The 21946-nt window shown below is 33.4% G+C and overlaps 3 protein-coding genes across 6 annotated transcripts; 1 reads left to right on the top strand and 2 right to left on the bottom strand.

Annotated features, from left to right (window-relative positions):
* The first annotated feature begins 7660 nt into the window (after positions 1–7660).
* On the top strand, positions 7661–13622 carry LOC146905510 (uncharacterized). 4 transcript variants are annotated; one of them, XM_085731037.1, is made up of 10 exons: positions 7661–7744; positions 8090–8161; positions 8246–8988; positions 9257–10209; positions 10826–11120; positions 11240–11464; positions 12195–12368; positions 12544–12735; positions 12828–12941; positions 13062–13622. In XM_085731037.1, exons 3-10 carry the CDS (start codon positions 8332–8334, stop codon positions 13398–13400), a joined length of 2949 nt encoding a protein of 982 aa, XP_085587163.1. In that variant the 5' UTR covers positions 7661–7744; positions 8090–8161; positions 8246–8331; the 3' UTR covers positions 13401–13622. The 4 variants fall into 4 exon arrangements, with proteins under 4 accessions (XP_085587163.1, XP_085587164.1, XP_085587165.1 ...); XM_085731038.1 differs by having other exon boundaries at positions 8075–8161; XM_085731039.1 differs by having other exon boundaries at positions 7661–7848.
* Positions 13623–13699: 77 nt separating this feature from the next.
* On the bottom strand, positions 13700–16270 carry LOC146905509 (P-loop containing nucleoside triphosphate hydrolases superfamily protein). Its single transcript, XM_085731040.1, has 4 exons — positions 15892–16270; positions 15161–15301; positions 14463–14648; positions 13700–14328 (listed from the first exon to the last, which is right to left on the bottom strand). The coding sequence occupies exons 1-4, from the start codon at positions 16207–16209 to the stop codon at positions 14176–14178; spliced, it is 798 nt and encodes a 265-aa protein (XP_085587166.1). The 5' UTR covers positions 16210–16270; the 3' UTR covers positions 13700–14175.
* A 580-nt stretch (positions 16271–16850) lies between these two features.
* Positions 16851–17383, bottom strand: LOC146905508 (uncharacterized). Its single transcript, XM_085728560.1, has 2 exons — positions 17214–17383; positions 16851–17121 (listed from the first exon to the last, which is right to left on the bottom strand). Exons 1-2 carry the CDS (start codon positions 17381–17383, stop codon positions 16851–16853), a joined length of 441 nt encoding a protein of 146 aa, XP_085584686.1.
* Positions 17384–21946: the final 4563 nt, after the last annotated feature.

Below are 21946 nucleotides of genomic sequence, written 5' to 3'. Positions count from 1 at the left end.
TAGAGGATTGATGACAATGAGAGGATTGTTAGGATGAAATGTAAACGAAGATAGGGAGTTGTGTATAAAGTAAATGAATGATGAGATGGGTGGTAAGAGATGTGAGTTAGGATATGAATAGATTAGAAGATAGTAAAATGAATAAGAAAGAAGTTAAGGAATAAATGAATAAAAGGGAATTGTTTTAGGAATAGTTCATAAACAAATAGAGAGGAGTATGTTAAATAAAGGGATATGGTGTCAATCGCGGTAAGGATTAGAGGATTGATGACAATGAGGGGATTGTTAGGATGAAATATAAACGAAGATAGAGAGTTGTGTATGAAGAAAATGAATGACGTGATGAGTGGTAAGGGATGTGAGTTAGGATATGAATAGATTAGAAGAGAGTAAGATGAATGAGAAAGAAGATAAGGGATAAATGAAGAAAAGGGAATTGTTTTAGGAATAGTTCATAAACAAGAAACGAAGACGAAGAATAGGATACGCCATAGAGGGTAAGGTGTAGAGCCAAAATGAACAAGTAGAATGATGAAGTGGTTTAAGGTAATGAAGATGCTATGTGAAGAAATAAGGCGAAGGTAACTGAAAATAGAAAGGCGTAAGTTAAAGTAAGGGATAATGTTAGAAATAATAATAGTAATAATAATAATGGTGAAATAATGACCTTAAGTTAAGATGAATAAAGTGTGGACGATTTAAGATGATAGATGATGTTGAGAGAATTGATAAATTGAAATAGAACGGGAAAAAAAATTGTGTGTTAAGTAATGAATGATGTTAGAGGTAATATTAGTGATGAGACAAGATAATAAATCACTAGAGAAATAAAGACCTAAGTTAGAACGAGGTAATGATGATGAGGATGGTTCAAGTTATAAATGACAATGAAAGAGAAACATAATACTACGTTATGGTATATTTGTGACGAAGAGTAAAGACTCTATTCATGGTGAGATGGAATTAGTGCCCTATAAGATCATTAATGATGAAACAAAATAATATGACGTAAAGTTATTTTAAAGAGGAGAATAATTGTGATAGATGTAATGAAAATGGTGAGGGGGAAACTTAATTAATAACAAGGAAGGGAATGTTACTGTTAGGATGAAACACATTGTGCATGAGAATAGTTGATGTTGAGTATAGGTTTTAAGGACGATGTTGAGTAATGACGATGTTGTATAATGTTGAAAGATGACGTAATTATGATGTTGTATAATGTTGAATAATGACGACGTAAAATGATGTATATGGATGACGAATGATGTATATGAATGACGAATAATGACGAATGATGTACTTGTTTTATATTAACAAGTAAAATGACAAAATGAATTATGTTATAAAGATAATCTGTTGTCGATGTATTTTCTATATGGTGTTAGTGAGTCTTCATGCATCATATCATATTGCATAAAAATGACGAAAGACGAATGATGTATGTATGTTGAGTAATACAACTCTGACATAGAAATATTGATTAGGATATATGTATGTTCAGTAACACAACTCTGACATACAAATGTTGATTAGAAACCGGTATCGGGATGCATATAGGATTAGGAACAAAGTGTATTAGCATATGGCTCATGTTAGGTGTATATGATGTATATGTGACATATGTGGCATATGTGATATGTGTTATGTTGATGTATTGTGAATGTTATGTGCATTTCTTTAATCTTTTAAAATTTAAGATAACGAGGATGTGTGAATGATGTTGTATAACCTGATGAAGAATTGTGAATATGTTGTATATGATGATATATGATGTTATGCTTATTTATATATTATTTATGTATCTCAATATATGTTATGATGAATATTCTCACCCCTTTATTGTTGTGTACTATGGTTTCTGTACTATTGGGGTACAAACACTCATGACGAGGAGCTCTAGTTTGTGGGACGTTTAAAAGGTGGCGACAGAGATATACTTCTATAGCTATTATCTAATTATTTATGTAGTCGAATAATCACGTGCTCTGATATGTAACACTAGGGTTGTGATCAAACTTTGAATGTTTAATTTTAGGAAGTTTAAGTATTTGAAATCCTTATGATATTTTCCACAATGACGATTGAGTATCAGACTCGTTTATTTTTTGAAATATTTTTGAAGTATTTTCCGCATTCTGAAATATGACTTATTATTTATTATTCGAATGAATGATTGATGAGTATGTGTAACATTCTTTTTTGTTTAAATTTATTCGCATTATTTGTTAAATCAACGTTTGGGAATTAGAATTCTTACTATCTTGGTATTCGAATTCAAAACCTTTGTTAAACCGAAAGAGATCATTTATCATTTAATCTAAGTGTTATCCAATTTATCATACCATAATGACACTATCTTGCTTTAACAGGTTTTGCAGGGACTTCACCAAACATTGCTGACATTTAAGATTTAGGAATCCTATCTAACGTGAAAAATGTTCTCAAGCGATGGCAACTTGCAATTGATCATTTATTTTATTTGATGTTGTTAGTTTTTTTTTTGAAGGATTATTGTTAGTTGTTCATATATATGCAACATTTTTGTCAAAAAAAATTATATACATTTGTATATGCAACAATTTTAGACTTTGTTTGGATTGATGGAATATGGTGGAGTGGAATGGAATGGAGTGGTATATAGTTATATTCCATTGTTTGGATTTGTAAATAATGAATGAAATCCATTCCATCCCATACCATCATATCCTTCTATTTTTCATTCTACCCAATTTGGGGTGTATGTAATGAAATAGAGTATTTTAATTAAAAAAATTACTATCTTATCCCTGTTTTATTTTTTGTCAGTGAAACAATTGGTTATTCCTTGTGTTCTTCTTGTTTCTTCTTGTTTCTTCTTGAGGTTATTCCTTGTGTTCTTCTTGTTTATTCTTTCACGTTTCTTCTTATATGTCTCATTCCTTGTGTTCTTCTTGTTGCTTTTTGTGTTCATACCTTGTTCCATTTTTTTTATTTTTACTCTCCAAAATTATTATCTTCATGTATGCATTCTTCTTTCTTATGTGTCTATTATAAAAATATGTTGATAAAGTTGAATGTACAAACCATAACCAGGAGGGAAACCCCTGCATAACGTCAACATCCAAAATGTGAATTTTCAATATTTCAATTAAAAATAGAAAAACTTCATACATATCAAACCAATGTTTTTCTTTTCTTTTTGATAGATACCTACCAAACTAGTTAAATTCTTTTATTTTTAAGCAAAAATAGTTAAATTCTATATCAAAAAATTGAATTAAATTATCTTTTGTTGGAAGACGGTTGTGGTGAAGACGCCACACAAATAAAGAAACTTTTAATGAAACTTGTTTATGCCAGATATTGTCTATCAAAAATCGATCAACAAGCTCTTCTACAACAATTAATAATTGATAAACACCACTGGCACCTTTGGCAAAACAATATTGTGAAGCAAAAAACAACATTCTTCCATCATCTCCTCCTCCAACGCAAACAACCTCCACCTCCACTTTCACCTTTCTCCTCCCTCACCTACCCTATCTGACACATGTCAACAACAAATATCGTTGCATTTTTTTATAATTCAAATAACTGCATATACCTATCGCAAAGAGGAACTCCCCCTACCCAATTTTTTGTCCAGAAAAAAGAGCCAACCCAATTAACTATGAATAATAGTTAAATAAAATCTTTCCTAATTGTTAAAAGAATAGCAAAATTTGACAGTGAAATTTTCTTAGATTGGAGTTCAATCTTACTACTAATTCTTAGTCTCTTGGGATTCGAATTCAAAACCTTTGTTAAATCGAAAGAGATCATTTATCATTTAATCTAAGTGTTATTGGGTTAAGTGTACTTGATTTTGACGACAATGGTAAATAATATAGAATGGAAGAAATTATTGAAAAATATAGTTAGAAAATTAAATAGAAGAAATTAAATGAAAATTGTGTACATTTGCATATTTTAACAAAATGTATAATTTATATTTCATTGAACTAATTTTTTTTTCAATGAACTCAAAGAACGAATAAAATGTAAAATATTATCTTTAAAAATTGAGTGGAGAAAGTTTCATTTTAGTATATAAGTATAATAAAGTTAGCTTGGATAAGCCATGAGTGTTTGCTTCAGCGGGTGTTACTAGAAGAAGAAAGGAGAGCATCACTGGCACCACTCACATCCAGTTTACATCCAACTTGGGGAAATATCTTGGCTTCCAAATGCACCATGGAAGAATTAAGAAAGAGGATTTCTCTAGTATTATGGATAGAGTCTCCAATAAGCTAGCATCTTGGAAATGGAGACTTCTCAACAAACCAGGTCGTATTACTCTTGCTAACTCTGTTTTGACTGCAATCCCCGCTTATAGCATGCAAATTCAGTGGCTTCCGTAGTATGTGTGTGACCATCTTGACAAAACGGTTCGCAACTTTATATGGAAAGGGTCCACAAATAAAGGTATGCATATGGTTGGTTGGAAAAAAATTACTAAATCTAAGAAGAAATAGGGGTCTTGGAGTGAGAATTGCGAGGAAACAAAACATTGTGTTGCTCGGTAAACTTGTGTGGGATATGTTTAAACCTAGTAACCTTTTATGGTCTCACATTCTTTCAGCAAGGTATCTTCAGGGATCTAATATTTTCCTTGTGAGAAATGGCAATGGCTCTCCTATTTGGAATACCATTGTAAAAGCACTTAAAGTATTGGAGGATGGATTTCATTTCAAAATTGGAAATGGTACCACTAGTATATGGTACGAACCTTGGTTTCTAAAGGATCCCTTATTTCATCTTGTGTCGTTTGTTCAAATACAAGATATTGATCTTCAAATTCGAGATATTATTACTAGGGATGGAGGTAACCTACAAATTGTTTATACCAAGCTGCCCCCAAGATGTCAGAAGTAAGATTTTGGAAACGATGACTCATCTAGTGGATGATGTCACTGATAATTAGATTTGGAATAATTGTACCTCTAGTGCCTACTCGGCAAAATCTGCATATAGTTGGTTGAATGATGAAGAGACAATTCCTCTCATACTTAGAGATTCTTGGAATTGTGTTAAAATCCTAGCCAACATCCAATTCTTCTTTTGGCAAGTGATGCATCTTGCGATCCCAACACGAACTATATTGAATCATCGAGGTATCCCATTAGACTCCATTTGTCCTATTTGTGATAATGAACCTGAGACCTTGGGCATTGTTTGTTTAATTACAACCGAGAAAAAGCTATATGGAACTTGATGGTGGGTCCTAATTTCGGTTTACCTGAGGAGGATTGCTCGACATTCATGTGGTCCCACGATAGTGTTAACAAGCTTGGCATTGTGATTCCTATTACCATGTGGAGTATTTGGTGTGCTAGAAATGCAAATATTTTTTATGATATAAGCATGTCTGTGATGGCTTCTTTTTCAAAAATCAAGGTTATGACTCATGATGTTGCTCAAGCTTTCAGCGGTATGCATAAGGAGATTTCTAGCATTCAGCCTCAACTTATTTCTTGGCAAAGAGGTCATCCTGACTCATATATTCTTAATGTGGATGATAGTGCTCAAACCAACCCGAAGATGACAGGATTTGGTGGCTTAATTAGAGACTTAGAAGGACAATTTATACGTGGTTTTCATGGTAATATTGGCTACTCAAATATTCATCATGCTGAAATCTTGACATTAATGCATCAGATTCAAATTTGTTGGGATGAAGGTATGAGACGCATTATTTGTTACACTGATTCCATGCATACTATTCACCTAGTGCAGCATGGTGATGTTTCCACTCATCACTATGAAAATGAGATAGCTATTATTGGAAAATACATGGTTAAAGATTGAACTTTTCAAATATGGGACACTCTTAGGGAGGTTAATATGTGTGATGACTTCTTAGCCAAACTTGGAACAAGGTCTACGAGTGATCTATTGATTGTGCTTAATCCTTCAAATGAGCTTCATTTATTGCTTACGACAGACAATATGGGTGTTACTTATCATCGCGGTCAATAATCTCTTTTTTATTTTTGTTTTTGCTTTGCTTTTTCTCATGTAACAAATATAAGTATAATAAAGAATGAATGGGGAAAAATAAAGAAACACGACAACTTTACTCATAACCTTCTTTAAAAAAAAAATACTTTACTCATAACCTTTTTTTATTAAAAAAATAGAACTAAAATGACTACATAAATATTTTACTCATAACCTTTTTTTTATTAAAAAAATAGAATTAAAATGACTACATAAATACTTTACTCATAACCTTTTTTTATTAAAAAAATAGAACTAAAATGACTACATAATTTTATTAAAAAAATAGAACTAAGATGACTACATAAATACTTTACTCATAACCTTTTTTTATTAAAAAAATAGAACTAAAATGACTACATAAATACTTTACTCATAACCTTTTTTTATTAAAAAAATAGAACTAAAATGACTACATAATAGATTAATAATATCTATTTTTTGGTGGTGGCCGGAGTTTGAACCCCGAACCTTAATCTATTCTACATCTATTTTTTGGTGGTGGCCGGGGTTTGAACTTTTTTGGTGGTGGCCGGGGTTTGAACCCCGAACCTTAATCTATTCTACATAATAGATTAATAATATCTATTTTTTGGTGGTGGTCGAGGTTTGAACCCCGAACCTTGCATAAGCATATTTTATGCATTGTTCCTACCAACTGAGTTAAGCTCACAAGCACAAGATAATAATATCTATTCAAACATGTAACGTATTTTCATTTGATAAATTTTACACACAAAAATTCTACACAAAAACTCTGTCTCCACTCATTCTTCTAACCTTTCAAATAAGACAAATATTCCATATATTTGGAATTTTTTTTTCTTTAAATTTCTTTTCATCAGAAATCTTTTCATCCAAATATAATGTAAATTCCTTTGATACTCCAACAAAACATGTACTTTTTTCCAGCAAAATTACTAAACCAACCTCTCTCTGTTTTTATTTTTGGACATAAATGAACCACTTTTTTCCACTAAAATGATTATTCCATTTCACGTGCTCAACATTATAAACGTTACACGCCTAGCACCAATAACAGCCGCACAAACAATTAAATTAAAAAATTAAATATTTAATTGTGAAATCCATACCTATATCATAACTCAATATCTCAATCGGTAAAAATATGAAAATTAATATATTGAAATTGTGTAAAGATCCTCTCCATTTGTATAAAACAAATGAATAATGCAATTTGATTAAAAATAGACAAAAACAAATATATAGTGAGTCATATTACTAAATAGGTTTCACCACTATTAATTTTTTTCAAACTTCATTGTGTCTTTATCTATTTAAATAAAAGAAATGAAGATGGTCCTCGTGAGCTTAGCTCAATTGGTTGGACAAAGAAATGAAGATGAAACTAAATGGAGAGGATCCTAACTCGTCAAAACTCATGATCATGTTTGAATTTTAACCCCTTCATTTATGTACATGAATTTCAATGATGATTATCATTTACTCCGTCTTAAAAAACATGAAACAAATCACTCATAATTTTTGAAATAAAAATAAAATAAATTTATTTACAGGGAAAAAACCTACAATTATCTTGTTCATATATCATTATCACTCTTTTTTTTCTTTTTTTTCTTTTATCATATTAAAATATAATTCATCTTCATTTTCATTCACTTTTAGCTTCTGAGTCACACTCAACAAGTCCATACTAGCTTACAGCTTTCTGATTCTGCTTCTACCTGCCACTGCTTTCTTGGTAAGACTTCTATTATGCTATTCAATCTCCTTCTATTTCAAGCATTCTTTCTTTCTCATTGCAAGTTTTGATGACTTTTGTTGCAATTCAATCTTCTTTTCTTGGTAAAATCTTATAACTAATCTGTTACCTTACTCTATCATATACATTACCCATTTTCTGCTATGTTTTAGCTTCAAGTTTTAAACTTTTTTACTGGGTTTTCTTCAACTTTCTTGATCTATTATTTTTTGTCTCACAAATCAAGAACCTTGTGCATTTGTGTACAATTTCAGCTAAAAAAACTATGTTTTTATTTATTTTCTATTTTTTGAGTATTTAACGCTGCAGCGTGCCCAATGCTAGATTCGAACCCAAGACCTTGATTAAACTACAAGAGACGCGTGTCATCTCATCTAAGCGCTCTTGGGTTTCTAAGTATGTGTTAGTGTCTCATGGTTGTTTTTAAATGAAAAATAGTGTAGTATTTATTGATTATTTCTTTAATCTTTTGTATTTCAGAGAGTTTGTGACTATTTGTACTACACATTCAAGTGCATTTAAGGAAGTATAAGTTTTTATCTAGAAATTTCATAATCTTGAAAACCATGAAAGGAAAAGGCCGAAGAAGTGGCGGTACGGTTCAATTGGATTACCTAATTCACATTGAGGAGCTTAAGCCTTGGCCGCCGTCACAATCTCTCAGATCTATTAAATCTGTATTGATACAATGGGAGAATGGCGAGCGAACTTCTGGGTCTACGAAATCTGTTTCCGCTTCACTTGGTGAAGGGAAAGTCGAGTTTAATGAGTCATTTAGGCTTTCTGTGACACTGGTGAAGGACATGTCTGTTAAAAATGTTGATGCTTTCCAGAAGAATACTTTGGAGTTTAACTTGTACGAGCCTAGAAGGGAGAAGATTGTTAAAGGTCAGTTGCTTGGGACTGCCATTGTAGACTTAGCGGATTGTGGTATACTTAGAGAGACGTTAAGCGTTAGTGTACCATTGAATTGCAAGAGGAACTACAGAAACACAGATCAGCCAATTTTATTTGTTAAAATCGAGCCTGTTGAAAAGAATCGCTCTAAGTCCACGTTGAAGGACACTTTGTCAAAGGAAAATTGCAGTGGTGGTGGTGATTCTGTTTCGGCTTTGATGAATGGAGAGTATGCTGAGGAAGCTGAGATTGATGCTATTACTGATGATGATGTTTCCTCTCATTCGTCTATGGCTGCAGTTATAAATTCTCCTGATCGTGAAGAGGTACTCCTGTTTTCCCCTATTCTATCCTTTTATTTGTAGAAGCAACATAAATTTCTTAGTAAACCCAATGATAATAATGTGTGACAGTTTTTATTGTCCTCCATCCCTATTCCATGAATAAGATCACAGAGTTTAGGACCCTTTCACATAAATTGTTCGAATGAATCAATGCAACGAAAATAAGAAATTCTATTTTCGTGTCATTATCAGCATGCCATCTGCTTGCTGTGCATATCTAAGCTATATAGTGATTGCTACTGACTTGCAGAATGGAAGAGCTCAGAAAAATGGTAGGAATGACAAGGAACAACACTTGGTTTCAGAAACAAGGGTTGAAAATTTTAGTATAATGCAACAGGATATGTCAAATACGGATGCATCCTCTGATGCCGGGAGTTCAATAAATGGTCATAGTTCTATGACAAATATTCCCAATCACGGTTTAGAGACAACCCAAAAGCAAGTTGATTCTCCTAGTGCAGATTATTCTCCCATATCCTTGGAGGAAAATTCTCCGAGTAGGTCTAAAAGCAGTGGTCATGAAAATTTAAATCAGGAGATTCAAGAAAAGGCTTCTCTAGATAGCAATCGCTTCATAAATAAGAATTCAGACTCGGTAAACTGTGATGATTTGGAAATCGAAGACAAATTAAGGGAGAGATGCGAGGAAGCCGACAAATATTGTGTAAAGGAAGGAGGAAGTGATGAATATTACTATAATTCTGTCGAGGACAAGCTTAGCAATGATCCAAAGAGTGAAAGATCGAAATATGTAAAGTCTGTGAGGTCAGCAGGAGACTTAACTAGGAGTACTGGATTGCTCGGTAACAATTATCATGCTGAGGTAAAGGAAAATGGCATCAATGGAGATGCTCAAAACAATGGAGGGAACATCAGAAGCGGTGAAAGAAAAGATAGTAAGATTTATCCACGGGATGGCAAAAACACCAGTTTAGATAGCAAGATTGAGCAGTTGGAAAACAAGATAAATATGCTTGAAGGAGAGTTAAGAGAAGCTGCTTCGATTGAGGCTGCTTTATATTCTGTAGCTGCTGAGCATGGAAGCTCCATGAGTAAAGTTCATGCCCCAGCTCGCCGCCTTTCCAGGCTGTACCTTCATGCTTGTAAAGAAAATATTCCAGCAAGAAGGTCTGGTGCAGCTAAAAGTGCAGTTTCAGGATTAGTACTTGTTGCAAAGGCATGTGGAAATGATGTACCAAGGTGAGTCGTTAGGCTTTTACTGTGTTTTATGATAAATAGTAAGTAAATTGTTTCTGAATTTTAATTTAGCTATTTGGTTTTATCCCATGACACTGACACATAGACACTTGCATAATGTAAGAAAATGGAAGTGGTAGAATCTAACAATCATGTGTTAGTATTGTGTCGGTGTCAGACAATGATACACATCTTTGATCTAAACTGTCGGTGCTAAATGGATCACTAGTCAAGCCAATATTTTGAAGTGTCCTTGAGTATAAAGCATCAAAAGGTGCTTTAACATGTAAAGTTTGGAATTGGTTTTTAGTTCAAAAAAGTTTATTTGTCTTTAATTAGTTAAGAAAACGAAAGCTTCTGTGGCATGAATAGAATTTTTAATTATGTTGACTTATTATAGGTCTTGCACTGTCGGAACATTTTCTAAATCGAGAAGGAGCATATTCTGAATAAATAAAAGACGAGACAAGTGACATTAGCCGATAAATTTCCTGAATGAAATTCTAAATGAAAATGGATAAATTAATTACTAATGGTTGTTGATGTGGAATTATAGTCTCATTATGATTTCAGAACTGTACCAACTTCCTATTAATTAAAATCTTGCATTTGGTTACAGGTTGACATTTTGGTTATCAAATTCTATTGTTTTGAGAACAATTATAAGCCAAACCACCAAGGATGTGGCACAATCAAATCGTTCTAGAACTAGTCCAAGAAGGAAGAGTGGTGAGGGAAATGCAAAGATAGTACAGCCATTAATTTGGAAAGGATTCACTCCTAAGAAAAGCAAAAATTTAGAAGTTGAATATGGAGGTCTCGATAACTGGGATGACCCAAACTTGTTCACATCAGGACTGGAAAAGGTTGAAACCTGGATCTTCTCTCGCATCGTGGAATCTATTTGGTGGCAGGTAACTCTTTTATTTCATGCTCCCTTTTGTTTTGACAATCCTAATATTTCCATACAAGATGATTATTGTTATCGACAAATTCTATTGCGTCTAACATAAACCATTATGTATGTGTCCAGTCTCTGACTCCACATATGCAGCTTGTTGATTCAAAGATTACTCATAAGGATGTGGGTTCTACATCAAGGAAAAGCTTTACAAAGATGTCTAGCTCACATGATCAAGAGCCGGGAAATTTATCACTAGATATTTGGAAGAATGCTTTCAGAGAAGCCTGTGAAAGGATCTGTCCCGTCCGAGCTGGAGGGCATGAGTGTGGCTGTCTTCCTGTGCTGCCTAGATTGGTTAGTTCATCAAGTTCCTTTATCCTTTTTTTACTATGGTAAAAAGTACTGAACCATTTTCTGTTGTTCTTTTTCAATTGTTATTTTTTTTTTTGTAGGTTTAATTAGCATGGGTAGGGTAAAATCTTTGAAATGGATGATTCTGTAAATAAAGAATAATAAGAAATGAATGCATCTGTTCTGTCAGTGAATGAAAAAATGACTTGTAAAGATAGTTGATTTTATGGAAATGGGAAGTTAAAAGAATATTGTTTATAGAATTGAGTTAATAGACTGCCGATTTTATGGAATTGTAAAGAAATGTATGCATATTCTTTCTACTTCCTGGCCTCATATCTGTTAGATTGCATTAGGTATCCATTTAGTATCTACGACTTCTATATCATACGATACTGTTAACCATTGTATAGTGGCAATAATGATTAATCACAGTTATGTAAGTTGTGCCTTTTATATCTGGCATTGATTCTTGTGAATCACGGGGTTGACGTAGAAGGTATCTTGACTCGTGATTAAAATCTTCACCAGAGCTTAGCGTCTCCAATCGAATCCTCTTGGGAGGAATATGGGATTCAAACAGTATGATCTGTGCAAATTGATCAAGCATGAATAGTAACACTCGCAACTCCACCAAATGATGTTATCTGTAAATATAGTAATCAATGTTCAATCTTAGTTTGTTGAACTTAGGCGTTTCAATCAAACATTAAAAGCATTTTTGTAACTTTAGGTAATGGAGCAGTGCATAGCCAGATTAGATGTTGCTATGTTCAATGCCATTCTTCGGGAATCTGCTGATGACATTCCATCTGATCCTATATCCGATCCAATTAGTGATCCCAAGGTTCTCCCCATTCCACCTGGTAAATCAAGCTTTGGAGCTGGTGCTCAGCTAAAAACTGCGGTAACATTCTGATCTCAAATAGTTTTTGTGAAAGCTATAGAATCTAGCCATCCACTCATTAATTTAATTCAAACATACAGACTTAGGTCCAACTTTCTACATGTAATCTTTTTGTATCTTGATTGTGATTTAAGGTTAATATTTATTTTTATTTTTTTTGTATCGAATTTCTCAGGTTGGTAACTGGTCAAGATGGCTTACTGACCTTTTTGGTATGGATGATGACGACTCACTTAAGGATAAAGATGACGACATGGATAACAATGATGGAAATGCATCATTCAAGGCTTTCCATCTTCTTAATGCACTGAGTGATCTCTTGATGCTTCCTAAGGATATGTTGTTAAGTGCATCCATCAGGAAAGAGGTTAGCAAATGAACTTATGCTTTTCTTCATCCAGTTTTTAAATTGCTGCAAGTTTTTTCTCGATCATGGTATAAGGATTTTTGTTTGTTAAGGTCTGTCCAATGTTTGGTGCATCAATAATCAAGAAGATTCTAGACGATTTTGTCCCAGATGAGTTTTGCCCCGATCCAATTCCCGCAGATGTGTTTGAAGCTCTGGACTCACAGGTTAGATAAATCACATTTGCACATTTCTTTTGAACCTTTATTTTATTAATAGTATTTTGCTTATGATATTTCATATGCCTGATTATATACATGATTACATGCGTTTTACACATTTGGCAGGATGATCTCGAGGATGGAGAGGAGTCTGTCAACAACTTCCCATGCATTGCTGCTCCCATTGTATATTCACCTCCACGAGCAACAGTGATTGCAGACATTGTAGGGGAGATTGGAAGTGAATTTCAGCCTGGTCAGTTGAGAAGAAGCAGATCATCTGTTGTAAGGAAGTCGCACACCAGTGATGATGAGCTCGATGAATTAAACTCCCCATTATCTTCAATTTTATTTAACAATTCCTCCTCACCAGTATCAACAAAACCCAACTGGAAGAAAGTTAGTCTCAATGAGGCTTCTGTCAGATATGAACTTCTTAGGAATGTTTGGATGAACAGCGAGTGACCCTGCAGATACTACCAGACTTCACCCCTTTCCTGTAACAAATTACTGGATATGCTGTAAAAAGATATATGATATAGCTTTAGCAGAGGAGTAACAACTAATATAGTGAAGGTTATATAATACAGTCCCAGTTATTGGATACATTGTAATAAAGTATAACAAGGCCATGCCATGGTAGGTTATGTTTTGCCTTTATTTAATGACTTTCATATTCTGTGTTTACTTCATGTAGTTTGCCTCCTAATTGAAAAGCTGAAGAATTTGTGCATTAAAATATCAATCACGAAACTACCAATAACTAGAAGAAAAAAAACAATTTGGATTTTCCACTACATTGATTACAAATTTGCAACATTTGGCTGTAGTAAACAAAATCTGAGACTAACACGTGAAAGCCCTTAAAGTTTGAGCCTCACATGCTTTAAACTTGAAACTAGTGTAACGTGTCCTTTGCTTTCTAGTTTCTGGGACCAGACAAGTTACTAGAAACTAGGAAAGAAAAAGAATGGAACACAATTGAAACAAAAAAGAACTCATCACACGGTCACTACTACAAATTTGTGGTTCATACTCATACATTGTGTATTTGATTCTTAATTGGACAAACTTCACTACAGGACAAACTTAACATTCTCAAAATTTCCAAAATCAAAATCACCAATAACTGGAACACTATCACAAAATTTCCATTAAATTCTACTGGCTCTCTCATATTCACATATGGTATAATGCCGAGGAGTGATCGATGGGGTGCCACATGGAAGAATGATGCCATTCAGGCAGTCAACTTCTGTGAAGAACTAAGAGCGTTAATATGCTGGAGATGCAGTGCAGCAAGAAGTCCCTGCCAAGTTTCTCCCTGTCCACCAGCTACTTCGAAATTCAGAAGTTTCTTCTGCTTCCTGTAGTAATCTTCCAACATCTTGGACTACAAACAAAAGATACAACACACAAAAATGAACGACAAATATTAACACAGTAACTAAAACATATTAGAACCAAAGAGAGGGAAATGAAACATTTGAAACCAAATATAAAAAAAAATTATCAATAGTAAATCACCTCTTCTGCACGTTTCTGGACATATTCATCCTGCAATTGCTTGGTTGGGGTCCAAGAACTGGTCTTAAAAATATGTTCTTGGCACGAAGTAAATTTTCTAAGTCCTAGTTTATTTTTCATTAATTCCTCTTGCGGACTTTTGAAATTTACCACTAGATCAACATGAGCAACGTGATTGAGAATTTCCTGCAAAACAGTTAGGTAACAAACCAAATTTAAAGATGGAACAAACATGCAAAATATTCAGGTTGAACTTCATTGCCTTTGAAGAATTGAAAAGTATTTAAAACTTTAGTGATTAGCAGGCATGATACAACAAATAATTCTTACAAATATATCTAACCTGATACCAATTAAAAACTCAAGATACATAAAGTGCCAAACAGAGTAATTAAACACTTATTGAACAAGTGCTTGTTAAAATAAGATTGAAAATGGAATAAGGGTAAACCCTTCGACTCCAAAAATAGCTTATAAACATTTTAAGTTATTTTCAAAAGCTCTTCCAAACACTTATATACCATAAACAGATCGAGCCTCAAGACTCAAAAAAACCTACTTCAAATACCCTAGAATAATATAATAGTAAAATAAAGACGACACAACATTTATATACTTATTTGACTTTTTAATATTATGTTAAAATTAATATTGATAACTTATAATATTTAGAATTGGTATGAATGAAACAAACTTACAGCTTGCATTCTTGTTCGAGGAATTCCATCAAGAATGAAACCAGTTTCACCTCTATCATATCCATCTTCCAGCCTCTTCGATAACAGAGCAAAAATTATTTCCTCAGGTACAATTTTTCCATGATCCAAGGCACTCGCTATCTGAATTAGAACAAAAAAACCCCCACAATCAAACACTAAAAAAAAAAAAAAAACTTTGATACACCATCGAGCACAATGTCAACAAATCACAATCTACCTTCATTTATATGCATGGCTTCATAAATATCTATGAAATAAAGTTAAACGTTTTGAATATTAACTAACTAAACACATCACAAAATCACAACAAATTCAAAAGGTAAACATAGACACATTCTAGACACGTACACGACATGAACACACGTTGATACCAACAATAATTTGACAAAATGACATAATTCAATGTAATCACATGAGTTGGTGTCAGACAAACACATACACCGGACACTCTTTTGATCAAAAATGTCGGTACTACGGAGTTTACTAGCAAGATAATACTTTGTATTAGGGTAATTACTAATCACAACTACCTAATTTAATGTGATTATCACTTTTCTGTTTCATTTCACTTTAATCTAAAAAGAAATATTATTCTTTTTTACAACAAAAGAAAGCTATAAACTTTAACCTGAAATTCAAAGAGAGGGAAAATAAAACATGATTATTAAGAAATTAACAATTAATAATATGAAATTATCAAAAATGATTACCTGCTGATAAAGAGAAGAACGAGGGTTAAGTTCTTGATGAAGAAGCGAAGCCATAGAAATGTGAGGAACTTCTAGAAGCTTCGAGAGTCTTTCAGCGAAAACATGTCTCTTAGCACCAGGTTCACCAATCATAACCCACTGAACACCACGCTCTGGCGCTGAACCTTCCGTGTCAAGCATGCCACGTGGCGCGTTATAGTCCAACTCTTCATCTTCATCATCGTCGTAGCTGTATTGAAGCGCAGCTGCAGATCCGAATGGACGGTTGAGGGTTTTTAGCGACGGTGCAATCGCTCTCAGCCGTGCGATCGCGGACATGGTGGCGATGTTGCGAAAGAGAAAAAGGAGAGTGTGTTGTGTGTGTGTGGCTGCGGAATGTGGAAGGAGAAGGAGGAACGTTGTTTGAGGTTTTAAGAAGGTGTGGGGTTAGAGAAATGACATTGGTTTGGTGTGGGAATTACGAGAGTGCCATTGTTTGGTGCGTGGCGGGAGTGAGTTTTGCTTTGTTGACTTTTGTTGTGATTGGTGGAGTGAAGATAGATTCGTTGGACGGTTGGAAATCATTTTAGGTCTAATTTGTTAGGGAGGTCAGAGTGTGAAGAGTGAAGACCAACCCTTCACAAAAAATCCCCCGAAAGGTTTTTTTTTTCCCTTAAAAAAAAAATTGGGATATTTATTTTCTTAAGTTAATTATCATTTCTTGTCAAAACAAATAATTAATTATCATTTGAAAACCGAGTGTTTTTTAAGAGAAAAATGTTATATTTCGCGAATATTTTTTTTTGAAGAAACTAAAATGAATTATATTACCACAACCAAATGGCCTTCCTAGTACTAGGTGTGCTAAGAAAGAAAAAACCAAGGTTCAGACAGAATATGTACAATAATTACAAGTCACCACAAGATTAACCAGAAAAAAATAACTATCAACCAATGCCTAACATTGCAAACGGACTAAGCTACCAACCATGGTAGTTGAAAGGCAAGCTAGCAAATTTCCCTTTCAACCACATAAAAGTCGACAACTTTATTTTGTCCACCACTTGAAAAATGGAGCAAAATCTGTTTTTGAACAACCTGTTATTTCTTTCTTTCCAAATTTCCCAGACTGTTGCACACCAAATAACCTGAAGAATGAACCTCTTAGAGTTGGCCGATCCCGCAATGAATTTAAACTGATGAAAAAAACTTGATACATCACCAGGCATAACATTAGCAACATGAATCCACCTGTAGATATATGATTCCAAATAGACCCAAAGATATTACAATGTAAGAAAAGGTGAGAAGATGTTTCCACCTCCCCACACCCACCAACACACAGCTGATCATCGACGCCAATCACGTTACGGCGATAAAGATTATCCTTAGTGGGCATCCTATCTCGAAACAAGCACCAAACAAATAACACCACCTTTAACGGAACCTCCTTGAGCCGCAAATGATGCATGGACTCCTCAGTATCGTCAGAAACATTATTAGACATAGACATTATTTCGCGAATATTACTATCACGAAAGTTGTCACATGTCACTTTGACCTTCTTTAAACTACCATTACCTCATTTTTTTTAAAGAAGGTTCTAGGTCGTTACCTAAGGGATCTGGTGAGTTGGTGGTGGAAGCACATGGTTTCGTCCCTCTAGTGGTGTTGAGTGTTATGGTGGACAATGTTGACAATTGATTGAAATCATGTGTTAACTATCAGATCCTGTTGAAAGGAAAATACTATTTTAGTTTCGATCCCCAGTGAAGTCGCCAATTCAACCTCACTGGATCAGAGATTTGTGGTATGAATGGTAAGTGTGTCCTTGAACTGGAAGGTCTTTGATTGGTAGCTTCCTTTATCTCATGAGTGGTGGTGGTGTGCCTTGAAACACTATGACAATCAAGTTAGTAAGAATTATGGGTGAGACATATCTAGGATAACAAATGAGCGTACATGTGTGAGTTATCCCCTTATAGTGGTGAATTATGGTTTCTGGCCTTTAAACAATTACATGGACAGTTATCCCTTGGGAACACGTGTGAGTGGATTATGGCAAGCTGTCAATAAATTTGTACTCTGAGTTGGTAGTTTTAGGTGGAGTCCATGTCATGGTCCGTTCATGCGCTAGTTAAGAAGGATACTCTGATCCATGTGGAGAATGAGCCTTGGCCCAATTTGAAACAATAATTAATTGCTTTTTTTATTTGAGTTATCATTACTTATTTTTATATATGTAGTGTTTTTTTTTAGGTCAAATGCATCTAAATGCCTTTAAGTTTTTTGTTTTTCCCAAAGTGATCCTTTAAGTTTCAAAAGTCCCAAACAAGTCCTTTTAGTTTTTGAATCGTTTCAAACAAGTCATTTTAGAGGATGATGATGATGATTCAGATGATAGAAACAAAGAGCATTATCCACCATTTGCCATACCTAAAAAGATGACTAATTTTAAGTGGGTGTTAGGAGCCAGATTTGGTACCAAAGATGAGTTCAAGGAAGCAATTACCAACTATGCTATCTACAATAGGACTTGTTTGAAACGATTCAGAAACTAAAAGGACTTGTTTGAGACTTTTGAAACTTAAAGGACCACTTTAGAAAAAACGAAAAACTTAAAGGACCTTTAGATGCATTTGACCTTTTTTTTTTTTTTTTTTATATATGTAGTTATTATTTGAAATGCACATACATCGTTTATTCAATGAATCTAAAAATTGAAAAATTGCTTATAATTTAGACCGAAGAGAGAAGGAATTAATGGAAGTTGTTGATGAGAATGGAGAGCATGTCATTGATATCGCTAATAATTGTTCATGTAGCGTTGATTTAGAGACTAACGATATTCAATAACATACACCGGAAAGGAATTTGATTCCCAATAAAATGCTTATTTATCATACACTTATTATACTCCCTCCTGACATATTTATAAGAAACATTTGACTTTTTTTGATTCATTGCATAAATTATGTATTTGGTCTATATTCTAGACCAAATACATCAATTATTCAACGAATCTAAAAAGTCAAATTTTTTTTTATAAATAGGACCGGAGGGAGTACTAAGTATGTCGGATTTGAGATATCAATTAAAAATAGTTGTCATTCAAAGCTTTATAAAGAGTTTATCGATGTGAATTAAGCTTGCACAAGATATAAGAAGGAGCGAGAATCCACCGCAGAAAATCCACATCCTTGTTTGAAGGTGGAATGAGAGGCTAACTAACGTGTTAAAGGAATTTATGATGGAAAATGGATTGTTCACATCTTCAGTAAAGACCAAAATCATGAACTTTTTCAGCATATGCACATTATTTTTAGTATATTCGTATTCACGAATATTCCCTAAAATCCAACACAAAAATATGGCAGTCCCTCAATATGAAAGAAAACATACATTAGCCTAAGAAGTTAAGGTACAAGGAGTGTATTTTTCCGTTTGTCGCAATCCCGCAAAATTAATTTATATTGAAATTGATCCGTGTAAATGTAGAAAATATGTTTTAGTCCTTACATGACTAAAAATTAATTTATATTGAAATTGATCCGTGTAAATGTAGAAAATATGTTTTAGTCCTTACATGACTAATATTGTAAAGAAATATTTTACATATTACAAAGATAAAATTCAATATAAATCAATTTCGCAGAGAACTTATAAAGAAAACAATGATCAAAAGTAAAACGAAAAATATTTGCAAGCACTTAAATCAAACAAAAGAAATTGAAGAGATTAAAACAAAAGAGATGGTACATTTGAGAAGTTATATGAACATTCTTTTTTTAACATTATCTAACAACCACTTCCATGTAGGAAAATTACTCTTCTCCCTTTTAAAATTGCTCATTCCCTTAACTCAGTTAAAATTAACTCCCGTTCGACATTTTTTAGTTAGAGTTAACTTACACTTTTAAGATCTGTTGAACCAACTTAAAAAATAATTGAACCGATTTTAAAAGTGTCGGCGGGAGTCAACTTTAGCTGAAAACTGTTAAGTAGGAGTTAACTTTAGCCGAATTAAAGGAATGAACCAATTTAAAAGGGAGAGGAGTAATTTTCTCCATGTAGATAACACAATTTAGAAATGAGTCGCATAAAATAATTCGACCAACATGAATTTCACTTGTAAAAAAGTAAATGTTAAATAAAGTGTTAAAAGAAAAATGTTCTTAACGAAAAATGCTTACATAATCACAAACACAAATAAAAAGTGGTTAACGTCAAAAAAAAAAAAAATGGTCAGTCACACACACATGAACCAAAAAAATTAAAAGAAGACATAATTCAATGATTTGACTAAATTCTTTCTCATTTATTTTGCTCCATTTATGTGAGTATGTCCAAACACATCTCATTTATATTTGTATTGAAAAATGCTAAATAGCACGATAGCTTCTTCGTGCTAATCACACGAATGCTCTATCTTATACTTAATTGACCCTGTCAAACACGTTTCTCTTCATTTTTATGTTGTGTTTTCATCTTCACATCCCTTTTCAATTTGTAATCAATTTTAGCGAAGAAATCCTTCCCGAGCTCATCGCGAATTGCTGTGATTGGTTAATTAAAGTACCACCTAGCCTTTATTTCACAAAATCCGGGATTTAATTCTTCACCTCAATGCATATGTACACTGTACACGTCGGTTCGGGAATTATTCTGGAAATATTCTTCGCTGCTTATAGCAGCTCTCATAAAACAAATCCATAAACAAAGAATTTGTAAGTCAAGCGTGCATTCGTGTGGCTCGCACGACAAAAAGCTTCGTGTCATATAGCACAACTCATTTGTATTCAAGTAAGACTAGCTTGTTCTTAACATTCTTTGGTACATATTTAGGGTGTGTTTGGTAAAATTAAGCTATAAGCTAGCTGATAGCTGATAAGCTAGCTGATAGCTGAAAAGCTAGCTGATAGCTGGTAGCTGATAGTTGGAAGCTTATAGCTGAAAAGCTAGTTGATTGAAATTAAAGTGTTTGGTAAAATTAGCGTTTAAAGTGACTGATAAATATAAAATGACAGAAAAGTACACATAAGTTTAATATGTTTTTTTAAGGACATATATTTAATATGTTAAGAATTATATTTATAAACATTTTTAACTAATATTTTTATTATAACAATTTTAATTTATTTCAAAGTATTTTTTGTCTTTAAAATGATAAATGTGATATATGAATTTAATTGAGATTATATTTAATAAATTTTGTACATTATTACAAAATTTTTTTTTTGAATGAGACCGTATAAAAAAGTACAAACCTCAACATATTTTAACAAACAGGAACATTAAAAATACATCACATAGAAAGAAAGAAAAAAAGTGAATAACGCAACCGCAAAAAAAAAATAAACACAACGTGGGTGGTTTTGTTTTTTTGAGTGGGTAGTTTTCTAAAATAAAAAATGATATAAAGGTCAAAAATGGAAGAAAATATAAAAAGCTACCAGCTATAAGCTAAAAGCTACTTGAAATAGCTTCTCAAAAAACGCTATAAGCTCATGAGAAAAGCTTGTTACCAAACACGTCACGTTTTCATCCAACGAGCTTATAAGCTACTCTAACAAGCTATAAGCTAGCTTATTTATGTTACCAAACACAGCCTTAAACCCAAGAGATTAAACTATTTCCCTCGAAAAACTCTTCGATAGTTTTTCCTATGAAAAATTCAAATTTTTTTAACTTTCCCGGCAATAGTTTGCTAAGCACATTGAACTGAAGTGCGATGGAAGAAACTGAAGAACCAGTTCTTTCTCATTCTCACAAAAAGGTCTCTCTCTCATTGAAATTCTTTATAAACCGAATCGAATTCTTCTACCGTGCTGGGGTTTTCGTTACCTTCAACTTCTTCTAATTTCACTTTCGAATTCTTCTATCGAATTCTTCTTGGCACCCCCAGCAAATTTATTCAAGATCCGCCACTGCGCACCTGGTTAGTTTCTTTGTTTTTGCCAAAGAATTTAACTCTTCGATTGTTGTTGTCTTTGTGAGTGATGGAAACTGTGTTAAGAGTTCTACATTGGATGGATGAGAGATGACCTGAACAAGTGTTTATTAGTGGGGGCACTTT

This window comes from Medicago sativa, chromosome 7, assembly GCF_051527215.1.
Source record: "Medicago sativa cultivar Bolivia chromosome 7, Bolivia_mono, whole genome shotgun sequence".
In the NCBI taxonomy this organism is placed as follows: domain Eukaryota; kingdom Viridiplantae; phylum Streptophyta; class Magnoliopsida; order Fabales; family Fabaceae; genus Medicago; species Medicago sativa.
The sequence above is the reverse complement of the archived record's forward strand: the minus strand, read 5'-3'. Positions and strand labels throughout refer to the sequence as shown.